Source organism: Sander vitreus, chromosome 9 (assembly GCF_031162955.1).
Source record: "Sander vitreus isolate 19-12246 chromosome 9, sanVit1, whole genome shotgun sequence".
Lineage (NCBI taxonomy): Eukaryota > Metazoa > Chordata > Actinopteri > Perciformes > Percidae > Sander > Sander vitreus.
The window spans coordinates 29,419,638-29,440,203 of NC_135863.1; the positions used below are offsets into that span (position 1 = coordinate 29,419,638).

General features: G+C 41.9%; 1 protein-coding gene across 1 annotated transcript; it reads left to right on the plus strand.

Moving 5' to 3' along the window:
- The first annotated feature begins 358 nt into the window (after positions 1-358).
- On the plus strand, positions 359-20,161 carry LOC144523741 (uncharacterized). The gene is made up of 14 exons (XM_078259559.1): positions 359-477; positions 4,303-4,428; positions 6,772-6,927; positions 7,319-7,457; positions 8,786-8,955; positions 9,335-9,469; positions 10,419-10,604; positions 11,938-12,482; positions 12,827-12,969; positions 14,232-14,453; positions 14,692-14,934; positions 15,759-15,892; positions 16,851-17,168; positions 17,269-20,161. The coding sequence occupies exons 1-14, from the start codon at positions 424-426 to the stop codon at positions 19,657-19,659; spliced, it is 4,962 nt and encodes a 1,653-aa protein (XP_078115685.1). The 5' UTR covers positions 359-423; the 3' UTR covers positions 19,660-20,161.
- The last annotated feature ends 405 nt before the right edge of the window (positions 20,162-20,566 follow it).

Sequence of the window (20,566 nt, forward strand, 5' to 3'; positions counted from 1 at the left end):
TACCTGCAGATGTTATATGGAGAAGTTATTTTACCGCGCAGGGGTGTTGTGTACAGCTGGTTGGCTGATTCAGTTCTGTAGAAAACCAATTTTATCAGAAGATAAAGTGATGCGTGTCTTTACACAGTGCTCTACCGGTCTGTCCTCGTCCGCTCAAGTGTTCTGCCCTGAGGTTTTACTGTAACCTTGGAACTGTACGGCAGAACAGACACACCTTTGAGAAACATGCATGCGTGTGACAGTTAAGAAATCATGCATGAAGTGAGGAGAGGAAGGAGGAGGGGGCTGCTGGCTGTAGGTGTGGAGGGCGGGGGTAAAGCAAACATAGGTGTGTCTCCAACAGGACTTATTCAAGGCTAATCTTTTTTACTCTGTGCAGACCTCAGTGGGTTTTCCTGGCGTATGTGTGGCGTCCCTTAACTCATGGCTCGGCTCTGCTACACAGAGGGGCAGCTGCTTCTGCTGGTGCTGGCGTTGGTGAGTACTCGCCATGAAGCTACTCCAAACCTCCACCCTGACACAGCAAGGCCTGCTGCAGGCCGGGGTGGGACGTGTTGCTGCAGGACAGGGATTCACTCTTCAAGTGGATTACATCTTCAGATACAGCAGACACATACTATAATATATAAAACAAAAAGCTTGATGACTAAATAATGCATTGGTAAAGAGAGAGTGCACACATTTTTTTCGATTTGAAAGCTGTTTGATCACTTCATGTCAGCTTGGTTTTGTTTGTTTTTTGGGTTGCCTGAACACCCCACACGCATGTGACATGTAACATGGAGCTGCTGTTTTTAGACATGACGGAACAAATATGTGCTGGAAAGAGTCCGTCTGTCCGTCTTGTCTGTCTGTCCGTCCGTCTGTGTGTCTGTTAAAAGGTGCTGTATGGTAGAGTTTCCTGCCCTACTCTCTTTTTCTACTTCTATACATTAGTTATATACAAACAATTAAATTATTCACTTATTTATACATGTCATGTTTCAGTTAAAGGCCCACAGATTTGGAATACCAAACCATCTGATATAAAAAACATTAGATTAGATTCAACTTTATTGTCATTGTGCAGAGTGCAAGTACAAAGACAACGAAATGCAGTTTGCGTGCAACCAGAAGTGCAAAAAAAAGCAGAAAAGTGCAATGTGATATACAAAGTATAGACATAGAATATATATAGAACATAGGCAAGGCAAGGCAAGGCAGCTTTATTTGTATAGCACATTTCAGCAACAGGGCAATTCAAAGTGCTTTACATTAAAACAATTAGAAGAAAGTTGAAAACAGATCAAATGTGACAATAAAAGTTACAGTACAGTATAAGACATTAAACATTGAAGAGCAGTTAAAAATAGTTAAACATATAAAAGCAGATAAAATACGAGATTACTTTTACTCTCCTTTTACATCCCACTATTGGTCCCCCTGGGACGTGTGTCTTACTCTGTTTGCCGCTCATTCCGGTGTCGAAAAAAGTACTTTTCTTTTAAAATATAGTCGTCACTATAAGTCTTTGTTTCTCTATTTGGAAAGGGAAAAACTTCCCTTCTGGTTGAATTCACTCTTTTTGTAATTAGATTTTGATTAGTGATCTCATGTCAGCCAGTTGAAATTCACACTTTGTTGTAATTGGTGATCTTATTTCATTTCAACTTTAAACCTTTTACTATTTGTAAAAGGCTGGTTTCTTAGTAAAACCCACACAATGGAATCTGGAATAATGATGAAAAAAAAAAAAAAAAACCTGCAACTTCAATATAAGATTTAAAGAAAGGTCTTCAGCCTTGATTTAAAAGAATATAATACAAAGAATATAATAGGCAGGACAAGAAATATATTGCAGTGTTATAAGAGCAGAATAAATATGGCTGTAATATGAACAATGTATGAACAACATGTTCAGATATGTGCAATGTAGTAGCAGTGACATTATACTAGTAGTAAGACAAATATCTTTGGTCTTTATGCATGGACTTGTGTGGCTGCTGCTCCATGTTTGCTTTAATTTTAGTTGTTATGCATCTGTGACTGCCTGTTTGTATGCTTCAATTGTTAGTGTGTATGTCTATTTTATCGTGTTTTACCATATGTGTCATTTCTAAAAGCCTAACCAGGGACACGGACGGCTAGAAGTCCCATATACAGTACATCATATCGGTTGCACTTTAGATGTATATGTTTCATCTGTCAGTTATATCAAAATGAATAATAACCCATCCAAATTAGATATAATATACAAACTCAAGAACAATACAGTCAGTACAGTCAGTACATACATGCTATATTCAATACTGTATTCTGGTGATCTGATCTCCGATGGAGGGCTGTGATTTAATATATGTAAGTTGATGACTTTTGTCTCTAAAGCAGGGGTCTTCAACATTTTTTAGGCCAGGGACCCCTCAGCTGAAATAGAGACCGAGTAGGGACCCCCCCTACTGCATACGGATATTGTATACAATTAAGTTGCGTATTAAACTGGGTCAAATAGATGAAAATAAATGGTTATTAATTATACATCATGTTTTAACATTACATACCATACATGTACCTTCATGGTTGAATGCACTTAATGGAAGTAATGTGGAAGGTACAGTTGAGCCTTAAGCTGAACTATATGGTTACCATAGTGGCTACCTTACCTATTTATCCTTTTCTTCACAAATAGGCCAGTTTATCTTTGCTATTAATATGTTGGATTCATATTAATGTATATTTTCAGACATAATATTTGATTTAAAAAAATAAATAATAATTCTAAAAGATTTTTTTTAACACAATGTGGCGGCCCCCCTGCACTAACTCTGAGGAACCCCTAGGGGTCACGGACCCCCTGTTGAAGATCCCTGCTCTAAAGCATGACAAAGAAGACAAGAAGCTCCATTTGTTTCATTTGTGTTGCTATTCTGGTATCTGGTCCTTTCTTATAAATAATGGTGTCTCGTGAGCCCGTCTGGGCATACTTTTTTTCACAATAATAAAATGAGTCATTCATTTATTCATATATGATAAATAATCTTTAGTCTGCTGGTTCCGTTTGTGTGTTAGAGCCGGACCTGTTCTGGAAACAATGTAAACCAACCAGCACATTTCACAAGACTCAATGTGCTTCTATAAAAGTCATCAATCAAACCTGACAAAAACAGACAAGACTATTATTATAAGACTATATTATCAAATAATACTCATTCTGAAATAAAGTTTTATGCGAGGTGTTTCTAATATGTATTTTTCTTCCCCTTTTCAATTATTTACGATTGCTAATAGTTTTTGTATGCTTGTTTTGGGCGTCGCTGCACATCACGGTGTGTGTGGCAATTACTTTCTATAATTTCTAACATTAGGGATTACACAGCTGAACTAGCAGTCAGTGGCCTGTTCAGAAGCATCCTGCAGTTCTCTTCTATTACAATTATGATTAATGTGAAGTCATAACCAGCAACAAATCCATGCAGATTTCAAATCTAAAATCTAAAAACAATGATGAGAAGAACAAATACTATTTCCATTAACATCATGTCATTAATTACAGGGAAATGAATCATTTCATCTCTTCCATTCCGTCCAACTCAGTTCATTCAGTTACGTTTCAGGATGAAATGATTTCAGTTTTTTCTCCGTTACATTAGTGTTAGTGTTAGTGTTAGTTAGTTGGAAATAAGTCCATGTTATTTCCCCTTTAAATCTAGGTAGGTGTCTGACTCTCCAAAAGACATAATTTCTTCCTGAAAAGAAACTGAAAGAACTGAGGTGGAGAGGATGGAAGATACATTATTTTTTCCTTACATTTAATCATATAATGATCAAATGAATCACCCTTTTATTATAAAGATTGCATATGAGGATTTCACTTTTTGGTGCAGTTGAGTTTTTTTTCTGGTGAGGTCAGCATGGGTGACCATCAGCGTGAAACATACAAAGTTGTCCTTTGGGGACATAATTTAAAGTTGTAAAAAAGGTTTAAAAAAAAAACCTTGCTGTGTTGCAGAAAATCTCAATTATATGGTATCATGACATAAGTTCCTTAATAATATCCAGCCACCCCGCCCTGGCAAAGAGACATAGTTTTCTCAGTGTGAACAGGTGCTGAATGCCAAACATTATTCACATTTAGTGATCCGTGTTCATGTTCAGGAACTGGACCACACCTCAGCTCACCTGAGCTCTCACGCTTTCACACTACTAGTTTCCCTCATTTCAGGAGGGAAGGCCAGCATTTGCTTTCTAAAGTAGACGGAGTACATCCAGCGTTGCACACTGCTCCCTGCGGTCTCCATTACAAAGTGCTCTGCTGTCTGCTTTCAGGTGCTCAGCGCTGAGGCAAGAGACAGGAGGCCAATGACACTGAGGAGGACGAAGAGGGAGTGGATCCTTCCTCCTGCTAAGCTGATGGAGAACACAGACTACACCAACAAGGAGTTCATTGCCAAGGTCATTAGGTTTCTGCTTAAAGGTGCTCTAAGCGATGTCACGCGTTTTTTAGGCTACAACATTTTTTGTCACATACAGCAAACATCTCCTCACTATCCGCTAGCTGCCTGTCCCCTGAACACACTGTAACGTGGTCTTTGTAGACAGCCCAGGCTCCACAAATGGCAACAAAAACTAACTGCGCCAACCTGCACCACCAAACATAACAAACAGTGTTCCAGCGTTCCAGCCAATAACCGACAAGAAGGATTTGGGGGTGGGGGTTGGGGGGTTAGAACACGGAAGGGAGGGATGAGGAGGAGGGAGGGGCGAGCTAGCTTCCCTTTTGTTTGACAATACTTCAAACGTCAACAAGAAGTGACGTCACCCAACATCGCTTAGAGCACCTTTTAATTAAATCTTATTTCCCACAGTTAGCATGTGTTGGCATCATGATGTGTGGATTAACCTGGCAAATTAAAGTGCCTGGATGGATGAGCTTCACAAGAAGAAAACGAGGAACAAAGAACTGGTTTCTGTCACGTCTTTGGCTGGTTTGCACAGAAAACCTTCAGTGAATAAATCCCTTTCATCTTGCTGTTACAACAGTGTGAAAGTGCCAAATAAAACTCATTTCAGACTGTTAACAACAGGCTTTAATAAGTTATTTTTTCACCTGCCAGGGGTAAGAAGCTGAACACAGTGTACCATGAACGTCCGTTTGGAGTGAAGGCCTGTGTGAGACATTTCAGATTTCATGAATGTCATTTAATGAGTCAAAACGCCCCCTAAGCAGGAGCCTGTTATTAACATCTCTTACTGGAGGGCACCCCCTAAACCGAGACCAGGTCAACACCAAGACCAGTGTATCGAGACCGAGTCAAGACCAAGACCAGACCAAAGCGAGTCCCACACTGCATGGCACGATAGCATGTAGAAAATGTTAACCATATGCACTCCTTAAATTGATCTGAAAGATCCACAATAACAAAACAAAAAACACCCACAGAAAACTAATTAAGATTCTTCTTCATTCACCTCTTTCATTGCCATAAGTGCATCTTGAGAAATGCCTCAATACAATAATCAAAAAGGATTGCAAAGGTGAATTTTATGTGTACAGATTTCCCCTTTGTTTCTAAGAGAAAACAAATACAAACACTAAGGGGATGAAATCAACTTAACCATCTTTATTCAACTCTACTTTTCAAGGTTGTACCATCCACTAACAAATTTCAAATTAGAAATGAGTCACGTTATTGGTTGCATTTGAAGCACGACGTTTTACATCGAATCATAGTTATCATGTTAACAAACAAATCCTACAATGCACAGGCAATTCAGTGATATCCCTGCAGTTGTGGTCTTGAAATAAAATCCAGAGTCCTCTTTATCTGATACCGAGACAAGGCTGAGTAAAAATGCAATCGATTCCGAGACCAAAACCTTTAAGTAGTGGTCTTGAGACCGATCTCGAGTACTACAACGCTGCTGGAGAGTCAAAGAGATTTTGTATAATACTCAACAGTAGCATTCCTGGGAACCAGGCCAATCTGCAAGCTCGGGTTTTACTTGCTGTGGCAGGTGAATCTGGTTCTCCTCCACTTTAGACAGATCTGCCAGCCAATCACAACTGTTCCTCTTATCTGGGGAGTTTTTGAGACGATGACTAAGGAGTGTGGTTGACACAATTTCCAAAACAACATGAATGGCTGCAGCTAACGTGGAACTTTCTGTTGAAGCCTGACATCACCAGACCAAATCTCCAATGAACCTTGGCTTGTTGAGTCATCTGGTTCCCAGGAAATGTGAAAACAACTTTTATCTGATGGCAAAACAGCAACACTGGTTCACAGACATGTTGATGCTACACCATCACAGCTCATCTCTGCTCGCTGTAGTCCGTTTCTGTCGCTCTGCGCCACGTCATGTTTTGGTTGTAGGTCGATCCAATTGCATCCAAAGGCATTTTGGTCTATGCCTGTTGATTACGGCCCTTGGCAATCGAAAATGGACTGAGAGGTCCTAGACTAACCTGCCTTTCCAATTTGATCTTCTGATGTCAGGCTGGCATTCTACAGTAAGAGCTAAAACTATTGCTAGCAGGAGCGTGGCTGGGTGACGGGACCAGTAGGGCCCTTTACATATGTGCCCTGGGGCCCATTATCTTATCTGTTTCTGAATACATTTATTTTTACAGCTCTGGTTGGCGTCTGCTCCAAAGCAATGGCTCAAGATGTTCTCATGGTGCCATTCAACAGTAGCCATAACATATCAAAACGTGTTTTAATTTAGCACTAAAATGGCAACAATCATAACAGCATTTACAAGTCTCTGAATTCTCTGTGTGTGTTGTGTTGACAGATTCGCTCTGATAAAGAAACAAATATGGAGGTGAGGTATTCTCTCTCCGGACCAGGAGCTGACAAGCCACCCTTTAACCTATTTGTGGTGGACTATACCACCGGGTTTGTACGCGTCACTGCTAAGCTGGACCGGGAGAAAACTCCATTCTTCAATGTAAGTCTTTAAATAAATAAGTCCCAGGCTTTTGACTGTACTGTATGGACTGAAACTGTTGCAGATGAGTGGGAGCGTGGGACACACAGCTCAGTTTTCTTCAGTCACAAGGCTTTAACGAACGTCACTAAGCTTCCCCTCACACATTCTTGTGTCTCCTCAAGACAAAATGTTGTTTCTGAGTGATGTTTCAGCTCCCAAGTGTTTCAGATTGCTGTCTAAGTTTTGTGACAGTAATTTGTAAATGTGTAGATTCAATCTGTTGACGAAGCTACAGGCCGAAGTGATTAGCATGTAAATTAAGTTTTAACAAGGCAGCAAAAGCGTGCAGAAATGCCAAACCATGTCAAAACCGTCAAGCCTTTCCCACCTCTTCATGTAATTGATGCAGCTATCCGGGAGGGCTATATTCAAAGATGGAACAGCAGCAGAGGAGGACATCCCACTGAATGTCGTGGTCCTGGACATGAACGACAACACTCCTTATTTTGAGCTGCATACTGGCAGCATCAGTGAGGCAAGCAAAAAAGGTACGCTCCAACTTTAAACACTTATTTCTCCTTCGGTAGCAGGAACTACCACGGAGGCGGTTTTGAGTACTTTGCCAGGTTTTTATATGTCTGCGCACAGATTTTTCATCACAGATTTCATCGCGATAGAGCCACAGCCATGCAAGATGCAGTCATGAAACTTTACAGGTGTGTAGTTAAGATCAAAATGAAGGCTGAGTTTAAAGATGGGTCTGGTCCGAGGAAGTACGAAGTGCCATTGGAAGATTTGGCGTTGTTGCTGGTGTGATCCCATCATAATAATGTTGTAATGAAGTAGGCTATCTTTCAACTCAGGACAGCGCCACTTCTCACACATACAGTAGGATTGGAGATGAAAAGTTTAACTGACACGTAACCACGATCAGCTTCTTGGGAAATTAAGGATCAATGACACCTGTCTAGTAGCCTAGGGTTCTGACAGGGCACTGGTGGAACTCTCTGCACTGGTGGTGGATGTCATCGATGCACGTGCATCATTAGGTTTTGCTTTGTTAATAACAAATCTGTCCATTTTAGTCTCACTCTGATTACCTAATGCACATGCACTCACTGTATAGTGGGGGGATGGAGAGGGGTCACTAAAGAGGCGTTTTCATCCGAGAGCCGCTGTGATTGATTGATAGGATATGGAGCAGGGGACTGACAGCGACATAACCAATCACACTATGACAGACGCTCCACTTAGCACCAACTGCAAAGTTTGATTTTAAATGAATGTAGCCTACTGGCAGTCTGGCACACATGGGTGCTTGAGCTTCGGAGCACCCACAGTATTGGCGCCTATGGGTGGAGGTGGTTGTTGTGACACCAACCTACAAAGCTTTCCATCAGGGCTCTCGACTCCTTCACGTTGTCATTCATGATGACATGATGCAGCAGACAATGTCTCAGTCACAGGCTGCCACTGGATGGTGTTGGAGGAAGTAGCTGGAGAAGTCAAACAACATGTGTGTAGGCTCAGTGGATTATGTTGATGATGACGTCCTCCACACCAATGTTTGCCTGCTATGCAAACTGCAGGTAGTCCAGGGAGTCACTCACCAGGGGTTGAGCTGCTGAAAGACCAGACAAGAAGAACCTCAACCCTAATGTCTGTCCAATATAAATAAAAATGGTCTGTCCTCTCCTGAAAAGAAACCTATTTTTGGACTCAGTAGTAAACCAGGGAGTAGCATGATGATGTGAGTGGGATATGATAAGGGTTGGTAGTTGGTGGTAGATGGTTATGTTTGTAATCTAATTCAAAGTAATTTGAGAAAGTGATGGATTCTAAAGAAATGCTCTTGTATTGTTGGGATCCACTACAGGGACCTTAGTTATGCAGATCCAGGGGAAAGATGATGACGAAGCTGGAACAGATAATTCAAAGATCTCCTACTCCATTGCCAGCCAGGAGCCACGAGGCACAGGTCACATGTTCACTATAGACGAACAGACAGGCCATTTGTACGTCAAGGAGGCCAACCTGGACAGAGAGGTGAGGTAACTGCTCACTGCACGCAAAACACTCTCAGCTGGCTGACAGTCTCTTACAACATGAAAGCTATAAAAAGATAGTCAACCCTTTCTCTTGAGTTATGATCTCCGTAGAGTCAGGTTGTCCTCCTGTAGTTCACAATCAATGATCAACTAATCAAATCACACTTTTACAAATGGAATTGTGACACTATGGGAAAACATTAGTTGGAACAAAATGTTCTCTGAAATGTAACATCAAGGTGGATTCTAAGAAATTTTTCAGCAGCAGTATTTTGACCTGAGCTACTTTCTCACGCTGTAAAGAGCTGTGAGTGGCTGCACAGTATGATCACATTTCATCCTGTAACTAAAGCATGCATCTGTTTTTCCTCCGACAGACTTGTGACTTCTACAAACTGGTTGTACATGGGAGTGATCTGGGAGGGGCACCAGGGGGACGAACTGGGACAGGAACTGTGGAGATCAGAGTCCTGGACATCAATGATAACGTCCCCACTCTGGAAAAATCTGAGGTGAGGAATATGGCATATATTATTATGATATTTTTTTTCATTTCCTCTGGTTAGTTTCTACCTTTTGCCCAGGTGGAACTTTAACATTAACAATGGTTATCAATCAATCAAGGTTTAAATATCCTGACTTGTAGTCCCCAGTATCGTTTAATGTCCAAAAGCACTTAATACCACATTTCCCATAATGCAACTTAAAAGCATCATTTGTTAGCGTCTCTCTGCGTGGTAAAGGCCCATGTCAGACCATACCATCAGGCTATGTGTTACAAATGTGCCTGATGACATCATCAGGGTTATGTATGACAGACGCACGTTCCAGTTCAAAAAAACAAACTGTGAATCAGTATAGATGTGAGTTCAAAACACCAATGCAATTCTACAAAATAAAGCTTTCTCACAACTTTCTTCTTCCTTTCTTAACTCTTCCCTTTGACCAACATGTTTTTTGCTAACTGCTTGGCAAATGGATCAAATCATAGTCAAGAAAGTGTTTGCTGTCATCCTCCTCTCTTATCTAAGCCTCACATCCTTTTATTAGGGGTTCGGTATCCTGAATCTGCATCTACAGAGTAGTCCAGCCAGCAGTGAGCGAAAATGTACATATCAAAACCAATAAACCACAATGAAATGCTTTTATTCAAGATTCAACTCATATTTCAATTTGTGTTTTCCTCTAGTGTATGTGTTTCTCCTGACTTGATGTAGACTCAAGAACCTGTCAGCATGAAATGAACTAAAAGAAATATATCTCCATGTGGAACTGCGTCAGATATTTGAGAATGAAAGTTAATAAGTAGTCCTGGCCCATGGCCTTTGACGTCTTCAGGGTGGATGCTGTGGGCGTTTTTTTTCTGGTGTTCACTGACAGCTAATGTTGTCTGTTCCCAGTGTTCACGAGTGTACAGAAAAGAATAAAACTGTAAGACTGCGTGTTTTTTTCTGTTTGCAGTATAATGGCAACGTGGATGAAAATGTCGCTGACGTAGTTGTGATGAGAATCAAAGCTCTGGACAATGACCTTGTGAACACAGACAACTGGGTGACTGTCTTCGAGATCGCCAAAGGAAATGAGAATAATCTCTTCTCCATTGAGACAGACAGAAAAACCAATGAGGGTATCCTTAAGCTGATCAAGGTATGTACCTGACTTTAAATACTGTGGTATTTTGATTATTGTTATTTTTGACTTACTGTATCTAGTGTTGGGTGGCTCCAGGGGCGCCGCCAGGATTTTTTTTTTTTTTGCGCAGTTGTTGTCACCACATCTCTAGGACCTAACTGTCCCATCAAAAGCTTTACATAACTCTAATTAAAGGCTTGCAACTCTCTTCCTTCTTGTAGTTCAATACTAGCACTAGCACAATATTTACTGCTGGTGATTTGTACATGCATGCAAGTCTAGTATGCAGTTCACTATTTGATGCAGTGAACTGCATACTAGAAGATTAAAAGCAACCATAAACAATGTGCTGAAGGCCATCTTTTACAGTCTGAATGTATTTTTATTGTAAAATTTACCAAATGGAAAATTCTCTTAACAAAATGATTATTATTATTATTATTATTATTATTATTATTATTATTATTATTATTATTATAATTATTAATGAAAGACATTCATCCAGAAATCCCCACAGACTCCCTGCAATGATGCTAACTGGCATGTCATTGAACACAATGTTGCTCACCTTCTTCACTGGGACAGGGAGGGGCACAGTTAGGGGGAGACTGGGGTGCTTCTGACTCATCTGTTGTTAAGTCTGCTAAAAGGGGCAGGGACAATGATTTAATATGAATATCTTGCTAAACGTTTCCCTGCACTGATTAAATGGTGATTAAATGTAGGCTAACACTAGTCTGTAGCTAGCTAGCTTATTTCACTATGGACATTAAGCCAACAGGTTAATACCACTCACAGACTATAGGCTACCCACCTTTCTTGGTGAAAAACTGGGTTACAGTTTGACACCCTTTCCTTTGTCTTTCCTCTCTCTCTTTTCTCTCTTTCCTTTTTTGAAAACCAGATTTTGATTTAACGTTACCTGGTAACATCGTGGTCACTGTAGTTCTGGCGCATCTACTGACTGCAACTAAACACCGTCACTGAGTGCGCTATAGCAGGACCAAACCATTTCATGCAGATACAGGGGGGTGGTCGGTCAATATGGATGTTTACTTTTTGGTCAATGGGGATATTTAACTTTTACTGCCAAAAACAAGTAAAAACAAAGATGTCATTAATTGTATTATTATATTTGAAATATATATACTGAATGATGATGGTTTAATCAGTTTATATTAGTTTTTACCTATTTGTTGGGGCCCCTGTCAGTCATGGGCCCTTGGAATTGTCCTAACTTTTCCCCCCCAATACGGCGCCCCTGGGTGGCTCCCTAACATGTGCTTGCTGCTCTATCTCTTATTGTCCTCTCTCGCAACCTTTTTTATGCTCCATCCCGACCAAACAGGCCGTGGATTTTGAAGAAGTCAGGAATCTTGAGCTCGGCCTGGTCATTAGGAATGTAGCTCCTTTTGTGGAGGGGGAGGCTATACTGATGGATGTGGACGTTTTGGTTGGAGAGGGTGGTCCTCTGGTTCCCGGAGCCAGTGGCGCAAGTGGAGCTGCAGCCGGAGCCAGTGGCGCAAGTGGAGCTGCAGCCGGAGCTGGTGGAGGTGCAGAGGTAGGCCTGGGAGCAGACCTGGGGTTGGATACAGGTGGGGATGTAGGTGCCGGCTTGGGCCTAGATCCTGGCCTTGAAGGAGGACTTAAGCCAGGTGTCAAGCCAGGTGTCAAACCAGGTGTCAAACCCAGTGTCAAACCAGGAACAAAGCCTCCGGCAAAAACCTATCCCGTTAAGATAGCAGTGAATAATGTGCCAGAGAGTCCTGCGTTCATCCCTGACACCAAGAAGGTTCCTGTATCAGAGGATCCAAAGGAAGCACCCAAGGATGGTGTGATCACAGTGTTCGCTGCAGTCGATCCAGACACCGGAAAAACAGCTGAAGATGTCAGGTTAGTCAAGCTGCAGAACAGAAGAGTGCACAGCCAAGCCAGCAGATCTGTGAGAATGTACTTAGGCACTTTGTAATGTAATGTTTACCATGTTCAGCATCTTAGTTTAGCATGTTTTACACCAAAGTATTGGACTGATTAGCATTTTGCCCTGATGATGATGATGTCCTAATAGTTTTCAAGACATTTAACTCAAAGCCAAAACCTCACTGTGGTGCTGTATGACAAGCGAGGGGATCAGAAACAAAGTCATTAAGTGTTTTCCCCCAAACGTTGAACAGTTTACTGTTGCGAATTATTACATTTCTGTGTTTTTTTGTTTTGTTTTTGTGTGTGTGCTCCAGTTATGCCAAAGCCTATGATCCAGACAACTGGTTTACCATTGATAAAGAAACAGCTGAGATTAAACTCATCAAGGTACCAGATAGAGAGTCGCCGTTCTTGGTGAATGGTACCTACATTGCCAAGATCCTGGCCATAACCAAAGGTAATCCCATTTGTCCTTTAAATTCCTGTAACATTATTGTCAACGTGAAGGCTTCATTTCTGTCCAAACAGGCTCTGCCTTCCCTTATGAACATGATTTATCGCCTCTACGTTTATGAGTTCAGTGAGCAGCTCGTAAACTGGAGGTGATTTACAAAATAAAGCCCACTAATCTCTGACAGAACCTGCCAAACCGCGTTGGGGCTCAAGGTAGAATGAAGAAGCCCAGAGGCGAAATAACATACAGTACATCCACTGTCAGTTTGAATAGACCTCTTAAAAACAAAAACACTTTTTAAAATTGTGATTATTCAGATGTGACAATGTTGTCCGAAAAGAATTGAATTTGTATTTGCTTCAACAGGGTACTAAGCAGCTAGTTTCGGCAGACTTAAATCTCCAAGACTTATGTTTGAGTCATTGATTTTGTGTAAAGCTACAGCAGGAAACAGCAGCCTGTTGCAGCAACTGTGTGTACAGTAAGTTCTCTCTTAGGAAAGGGTGTAAAGTCCATACTAAACCATACGTTGAAACCAGCTAGTTTGATACTAAAGTTGTGTTGATGTTTGGTTGCACCACAGAGACGTATGGTTCATCTTAGTTACAGAGAGGTTAGTCCAAAGTAACAACAGTGAAATAGGGTGGTGAAACGTCAAACTAACCTTGGGGTAATATAATATAACTTACTGTACAAGGTTATTGTTGGGCGGATGAAATTGTAATGTTATAACAAACATGATGATAGCTATTCTAATTATAAATGAGTAGCTGTTAATTAGAAGGTTATCTAACCTGCCAGCACGTCGGTAATCCTCTGATTCTCACATTGCTGATGCAAATCAGCCGGTCACTCCTCCTTATCCTCCACGTTATCCCACCTGTCAATAGGATGCCGCCATGACAACTGCTTTTTAAACACCTACTGAGGGCGAGCTGTAAGATTTAGGTTGTAACTTATGCCTACGTCAGAACTATTTCAGCAGGTGCAACCAACATGTCAGTAGCACGTAAACTCTGACCTAAGTTAGAACTTTCGTACAAACTAGTCTATGTTTGAACTTCCACACAGCTGGAGCGCCTGAGTGCAGGTGTTACTATGACCTGACCTGTACACTACACAGCGGATCAGATGATAGCGTAGATGCAGACTGGAAATGCGGGGGAAGAGAGAGAGGGGTTTGACATGCAACGAACCGGGGACATTGCGGTTATATGTCACTATCCATTGTGCTGTTTGACTCACTCAACTGTTGTCATTCTCAGACATGCCGTCAAAGACAGCCACGGGAACAATAGTCATTCAAGTGCTCGACCACAATGACCACTGTCCCACCCTGACCACCACCCGCAGCACTCTCTGCTCTGATGTCAAAACTGTTAATGTTACTGGCTTTGATGAGGATGTGAGTCCCAACGCGGCTCCATTTACATTCAGAATCATACCTAAAGGGACACGAGGCAGCTGGGACGTAGAAGTCATCAACGGTAAGAAAATGTGCTATGTGGTTCGGGTCAGAAGACAAAAACAGATACAAACTGCTTTCTTTCCTCTTGCAGTAGTAATCGTTTTGATAATATTCTTTTTAGCTTGTCACAGTGAACTTGATCAAGGTATAAAATGTCGTTTTATATGGACGTTCATCCCTTAAATCAGAGTCTAAGATTTGGTAATAATGATAACACAGAGTAAGTTTGACAGCCCTCTATGCTTTGTTTTCTCTAGAGACGAGTGCTGCCTTTCACTCCCGCGAGGCGCTGTGGCCCGGCTCATACCAGCTGCAGGTGGAGGTGGTGGACGCTAAGGGTCTGTCTTGCCCGGCCAATGAAATTTTTACTGTGGACGTTTGTACCTGTGTGGACACAGGGGACTGCAGGGTAAAGGCCGCCAGACTAGGTGGAAGTACTTCCTCTAAGTTCTCTGCCTCAGCTATCAGCCTGATGCTAGCGGCAATGTGCTTACTGCTGTGTGAGTGGAGCTTCAACAAACACCCTAGCACACATTACTTTCACGTCATAAAGACAAATACTCAAAGATTTTACAATTTTTTTTAACTGATTAATTTCTGAGTGTAGCTACTGACCCACTCAAACGTTTCTAAAGGTATATCTTGTAAATTACTTAGATGTCTTTGCATTCGGCAAGCAAACAGGCTGAATACTTTTATACTAATTGAATTTTTATAGCATTGTTCCATTTTCGGCATACTGTTTGTGTGTATTGCTAGTTTTTAGCAAGCCAGTAAGTATATTTACTGAAAATTAAAACACTGTGTATTGCATTACTGCAGTACAGGGAAAAGTAGCTGACATCATGATTTAGACATATGAGGGGGGCACAATGTTTTATTGGACTTAATTATATTCAGAAGTGACTTTCCCCGGCAGAAACTCGAGTGACGATAATGACCTCTTCTGAGGAGTCCGTCATGTTTTTTTAATCCTCCGTGTCCTCCTTGGCTACTAGCAACTGCATGGAGGAGGGGTGGGGGCGTGTCAGAGATCACGGAAGGCTTGTATCATGTGGACAGTTTTGTTGTCATTACTTACAATTGCTCATGGGGGCGACAGAAACTGTGCACTATAGCTTTAAGTCACCACCTGTGTGACTTAATATTTGACAACAGATGATTCTCAAAGGTTGGATTTATTCTCGTCACTGTCGGTTAAAATGTAGTTTTTGCTTTTTTATCTCTTGAAATTAGAAAATCTTGACACAAGAGGTTAGAAGCCGCTTTGAGCTTGACTTAAATTCACTTTACATTGATCTGAATGTTGTGCTTCTCTCTGCAGTCATCTTTCTTCCCCTGCTGTTCTGTCAATGTGGAGGAGCAGACACCATCTTTCCTGACCAATTCAGTGATCTGCCATTTGACGCCAAAGAACACCTCATGTCCTACCACACTGAAGGCAGAGGCGAGGATAAGGTTGGCAGGCATTTTCACCAATACACAGAATCAGACGTAATGCGAGTATTATCGAAAATGAACATTTGTGTAGAAACCAAGCTGCAATGTTAGAGTGCAAAGCATGGTATAAACATGGGCGCAGGAGCTATTATATGATAAAATGATTAGTTTAGAACCCCCCCCCCACACACACACACACACACACACACACACACACACACACACACACACACTTTTACCATGTCAATGCATCGGTCTATCGACTCAGCGCTCTTTTGAGATCCTCAAGTTTAAATAAACAATGAGTGGTCATAATTAAGATGGATCTGAATTTGTCATCAAATCAATTTCCGTACTTTTATCTTTTTAATATCTTCAAATATGTAATCTGGAGCCAACCACTTCCTCTGGATGAAATTACAAAATATATATATATATTTTTTTACAAAACATGTTATACAAATATAAAAGTATCAAACCACCTGTTCCAAGGAACCAGAATCGCCAGGAGATCCAATGTTAGATTGTCCCATCCACATTTTGAATGCTTCCTACTCCCAAGGGTAGAAGGCTACTCTTGTCACCGATCATTTCAATTGGGTGCACATATGGACAAATATTCTAAAAACTGATCTTTCAGGCACCTATTCAATAATTATTGGAATCATGTTTAACCTTTGAATAAAATTGCTCCCACTTATAGTTGGGCATGATACGTAATTATGAAGCAGCCATTTTCATTGAGAAGTTAAACTTTTCTTTTTGAAATGTATGACATCCCTGCTTTAAAGTCGCACATTTAAAATACAGCTGATGGTGGTGATTTCATGGTTTAGAGTCTCATAACTTTTAACCTATAGCCTATGCTTGTTTTTGCATAGGCTATAGGTTAAATACCCACACCCATATTGCCAAGTCAAATTCAAACTAGTATGTGTTGATAGGTAACATTTTGTTTCTTCTGGTTTTTTTTTAGGAAGTGCCACTCCAAAGTGTTCCAATCAAATTGGGTACTCAGAAGAAAGTTGAGAGTGCACCAGTGCCAAACTTCAACACGTTTCCTTCCAAAATCACAAGAAATCAGAAAACTACAATCTATGATGAATCTCTGTATAACTTTCAGGAAACCAGCCAAAGTTTTATGGAGGTTGACAACATCTACCAGTTTTCAAGGGACAACTATTGCAATGGCAGTGCTGCATTCGGCAGGCAACAATTAGGTGTCCAACACATCACATCTCTGTTTGATGATATAGCCCTATCTGACGCTTTTCTCAAAGATTACTACTCACAGGTGCGCTATCAGCTGTTTTTTCACAATATCTTTCACATACAAACAGATGTTCAGAATTTATTGACACCACTGTTTGTGCTGTGTTTTTTGCCCTAAACAGAAAGCGATGTGTGTTGTCCCACTGAACGATGGCCTTTCGGAGTATGGATTTGAGGGCCAGGGCTCCTCTGCTGGCTCAGTGGGCTGCTGCAGCCTCCTGGAGTCTGACAACGACCTACACTTCCTCGATGACCTCGGGTTTAAATTCAAGACCCTGGCTGAGATCTGTTCGCCTCCTACACCAACACCCACACCTGTCCTGACACACACAATGGCAGGTGCTGTCAAAACCGCAGTCAATATTGTTGAACCTGTCGTTAAGCCCAAAATGGAGCGCAGTGTTGAAACAAAGCATAACGATATAAAGACAGAAAAGGTCATGTCATCTACTAACATCTCTAAATCATCCGTCAGAACCATAAGCACTGCCCTGCCACCCATGACACTTCCTCCCTCCAAGGTTACTAACATCAGTCATTCCTCTAACATCAGTCATTCTGCTTTGCTGCCCCATCAAACCCAGACAGTCATACTTCAGCAGCAGCCAGTTTACTACACCACCAGCCCTGTACTGCAGCCCATGCACTATGTAGTTCAACCACGGCTTCAGAACACGGTTCTGCTGGCAGGTGGGGCCCCTAGAGCCAATTTACCAGGCATGTATGTAGGGAGTGGGTCCCAGAGTACTTCTTCTGGACTCCTAATCAGGGAACCCCAAGGCTCTCCTTCTGGGCCAGTTATCCAGAGCACTCAGAGCCCAAAAAGCCCTGCCAGCCCTGCCAGTCCAGTAAGCCCCTCCCTGTTGCTACCTGGTGGACCAGGTGTGCCTCAGGTCTCAGTCCCTGCGGAGGGCTTGAAAATAGTAGGGCCAAATCCTCATGGTACTTATATGTTAGTTAAAGAAAAGAGTCGTCTGTGTGAGGTAGCGGAGGTGGACCCAGGCTCACCTCAGGGCAATTTGCCCAGAGGTGCTGTCCTGGTTAAAGAGGCTGTTCCCCCTCAGGGGGTTTTAGGCCCAGCAGCCCAGGGGAGTGTGTATGGCATTCTGCCAGGACACACTGTTGCTATAAAGGGGGGTGTTGTTGCAGTAAATAGCAATATGGGGCAAACATGGGTTGGGCAGCCAGGGCCGGTGGGGTTAGGGACGGTCCCTGTTTTGGGAGTTGGTGTTGGGAAGCTGGGAATGGGACATGTGGTAACAGTGAAGCCCAAAGTCAGACAGGCTGGAATTTGGCCAGCTGGGATAAATCCAGTTGGGATTAGGCAGGTCAGTGTAAACCAGTTCCAAGGAATTCAGCCATTGGAGCAAACACCGGATACTGGTGAAATTTTAAAAGCATGTAGAATAGATTCACCAAAGGAAGACAAGATCACTAGTGTTGTGAATACCATCATTACTGCTGAAACAGCAAAAACTCATCAGCCTTCAAAGGAAGAAGGTATCATGAATAATCTGTTTATGGATGACAGGGATCTAGCTCAGGACATGCATGATGATACAGTTGAAGAAAAGCAAGATGTGATCACCTACACATCAGAGCATGTCATAACATTACATGAAGAGGAGCCTAGCACAGAAGAAAATGTGGGCAGACAGGAAGCAGCACCTTCGAAAGATGAAGTAGAAGAAGGAAAACAGCTCAGCATAGTTGAAGGTCCAAAGGACAGAACTCCTGAATTTGGGTTGGAACCTCAATCAAACAAAGTCACAGATTATCAAAGTGACAGGGACCTGGAGGAAGATGTCAGTCCAGCAGAGAAAGTTGTTTCAGACGTAGAAACAAATCAGGTCATTGCCATCACTGATAGTATGCAGGCAGAAGAGAATATGGAGGGAATGACTCCTGTCACCAATGATGAGAAGAAGGTTGTGCAGGAGCAACTGTTAGAGTCTGAAGTGTGTCTCAATACTGCAGGTGATGAATTGTCTGCAACTCCGCCAAATGAGATTTCAACAGACACCGTGAATGTGTGTGAAGAGAGGTCCATCCCTAAACAAGAAACAACGCCAGAACTAAGGGTGGATCCTAGTGAAGGGAATAAAATAGACCACGGTCAAGCAAAAACAGATATCTTGGATGCTGAAGCAAGACCATCATTGCAAACTGTGAGCCCTATTTTAACTAACCAACAAGAAGATCTGGATGATTCACATTTGATATCAGAGGAAGTACAGGTAGAGGGCTCTAATGTGCCAACCATTTCAACATTAGAGCAACATCTGCAAACAGACAGTAGCCCTGGCCACAAAGAAGAAGATGATGATCCAGCTAATATAACATCAGAATCAGGAGTAGATGAGGATCAAGTCAATGCAGATGCAGACAGTATTAGTGATGGAGAGAGAGAAAAGGGTGTTGTGGAGGATGGAGTGTCACAGCAGAGTCTCAGCACCTCTGGTGACCAATCTGAAGACATTGAAAGACAACATGCTTTGAGTTCTCAAATTTGAGATCATCTCAGATGACTACACTACTGATGAAGAGAAAGATGAAGATGCTGTGGAGGAAATGGTGCTACAGGTACAGCACAATATAGGCTTCTCAGATGACCAAGATGAAGACAGAAGTGCAGAAGAAGATGCATCATGCACGAGTTCTCAAGTGGATGATACCTTAATGTCAGATGATAACATAAATGTTCCAGAGAAAGACCAGGAGGAGGAGACTCTGGAGGAAGTGGCGTCATCTATACAGCAAAATGTTAGCATCACAGACTACCAAGATGAAGAGATTGAAGGTGAAAGCTGTATCAGAAAGAAATTCTCCTTTGGAGGATCAGCACACTGCAGATGGCAATATGGATATTGGAGAGAAAGAAGAGCATATTGTGGAGGAAGTGACAACACCAATACAGCCACATCTTAGTATATCTAATGATGAAGAGATTATAAGAGTAGATGCAGGAAGTGTGATTTACCAAGTGGAGGATCAGTTTATCCCAGAAGACAACATTAAGAGATGGAGCGAAAGAGGAGGATATTGGGGCGGAAGAGGTGTCACCTGAACATCAAACCACTTTCATCTCAGATGAAGACAGTGAAGAAGAAGATGCATCCCACACAGTTTCTCAAGTGGAGGAGCTCATCTCAAATGGCAGTGTAAGTGATGGAGAAAAAGAGGCGCCATATATACAGCAAAATATTCGAATTTCAGATGACCAAGATGAAGAGAGGGAAAGAGAAGATGCAACAGGCACAAGTTCTCACGTTGAGGAAGAAGGAATTAAGTCTTTCCAGCAGTTAGAAGAGGATTCTCAGTCTTTAGAGACTGAATGTTTATCAGGGTTTATCAGTCAACATGCAGAGATGATTCAGGTGGCAGCAACGTCAACAGTGATTGAATCTCAAGAAATGCCTT

Excerpts from the sequence above, each read along its gene's own strand:
- LOC144523741 (XM_078259559.1), top strand. The coding sequence starts at position 424 with ATGGCTCGGCTCTGCTACACAGAGGGGCAGCTGCTTCTGCTGGTGCTG. Across the intron at positions 6,928-7,318 it reads AGAAAACTCCATTCTTCAAT|CTATCCGGGAGGGCTATATT; the intron begins GTAAGTCTTTAA and ends TAATTGATGCAG. Across the intron at positions 14,935-15,758 it reads GGCAATGTGCTTACTGCTGT|TCATCTTTCTTCCCCTGCTG; the intron begins GTGAGTGGAGCT and ends TTCTCTCTGCAG.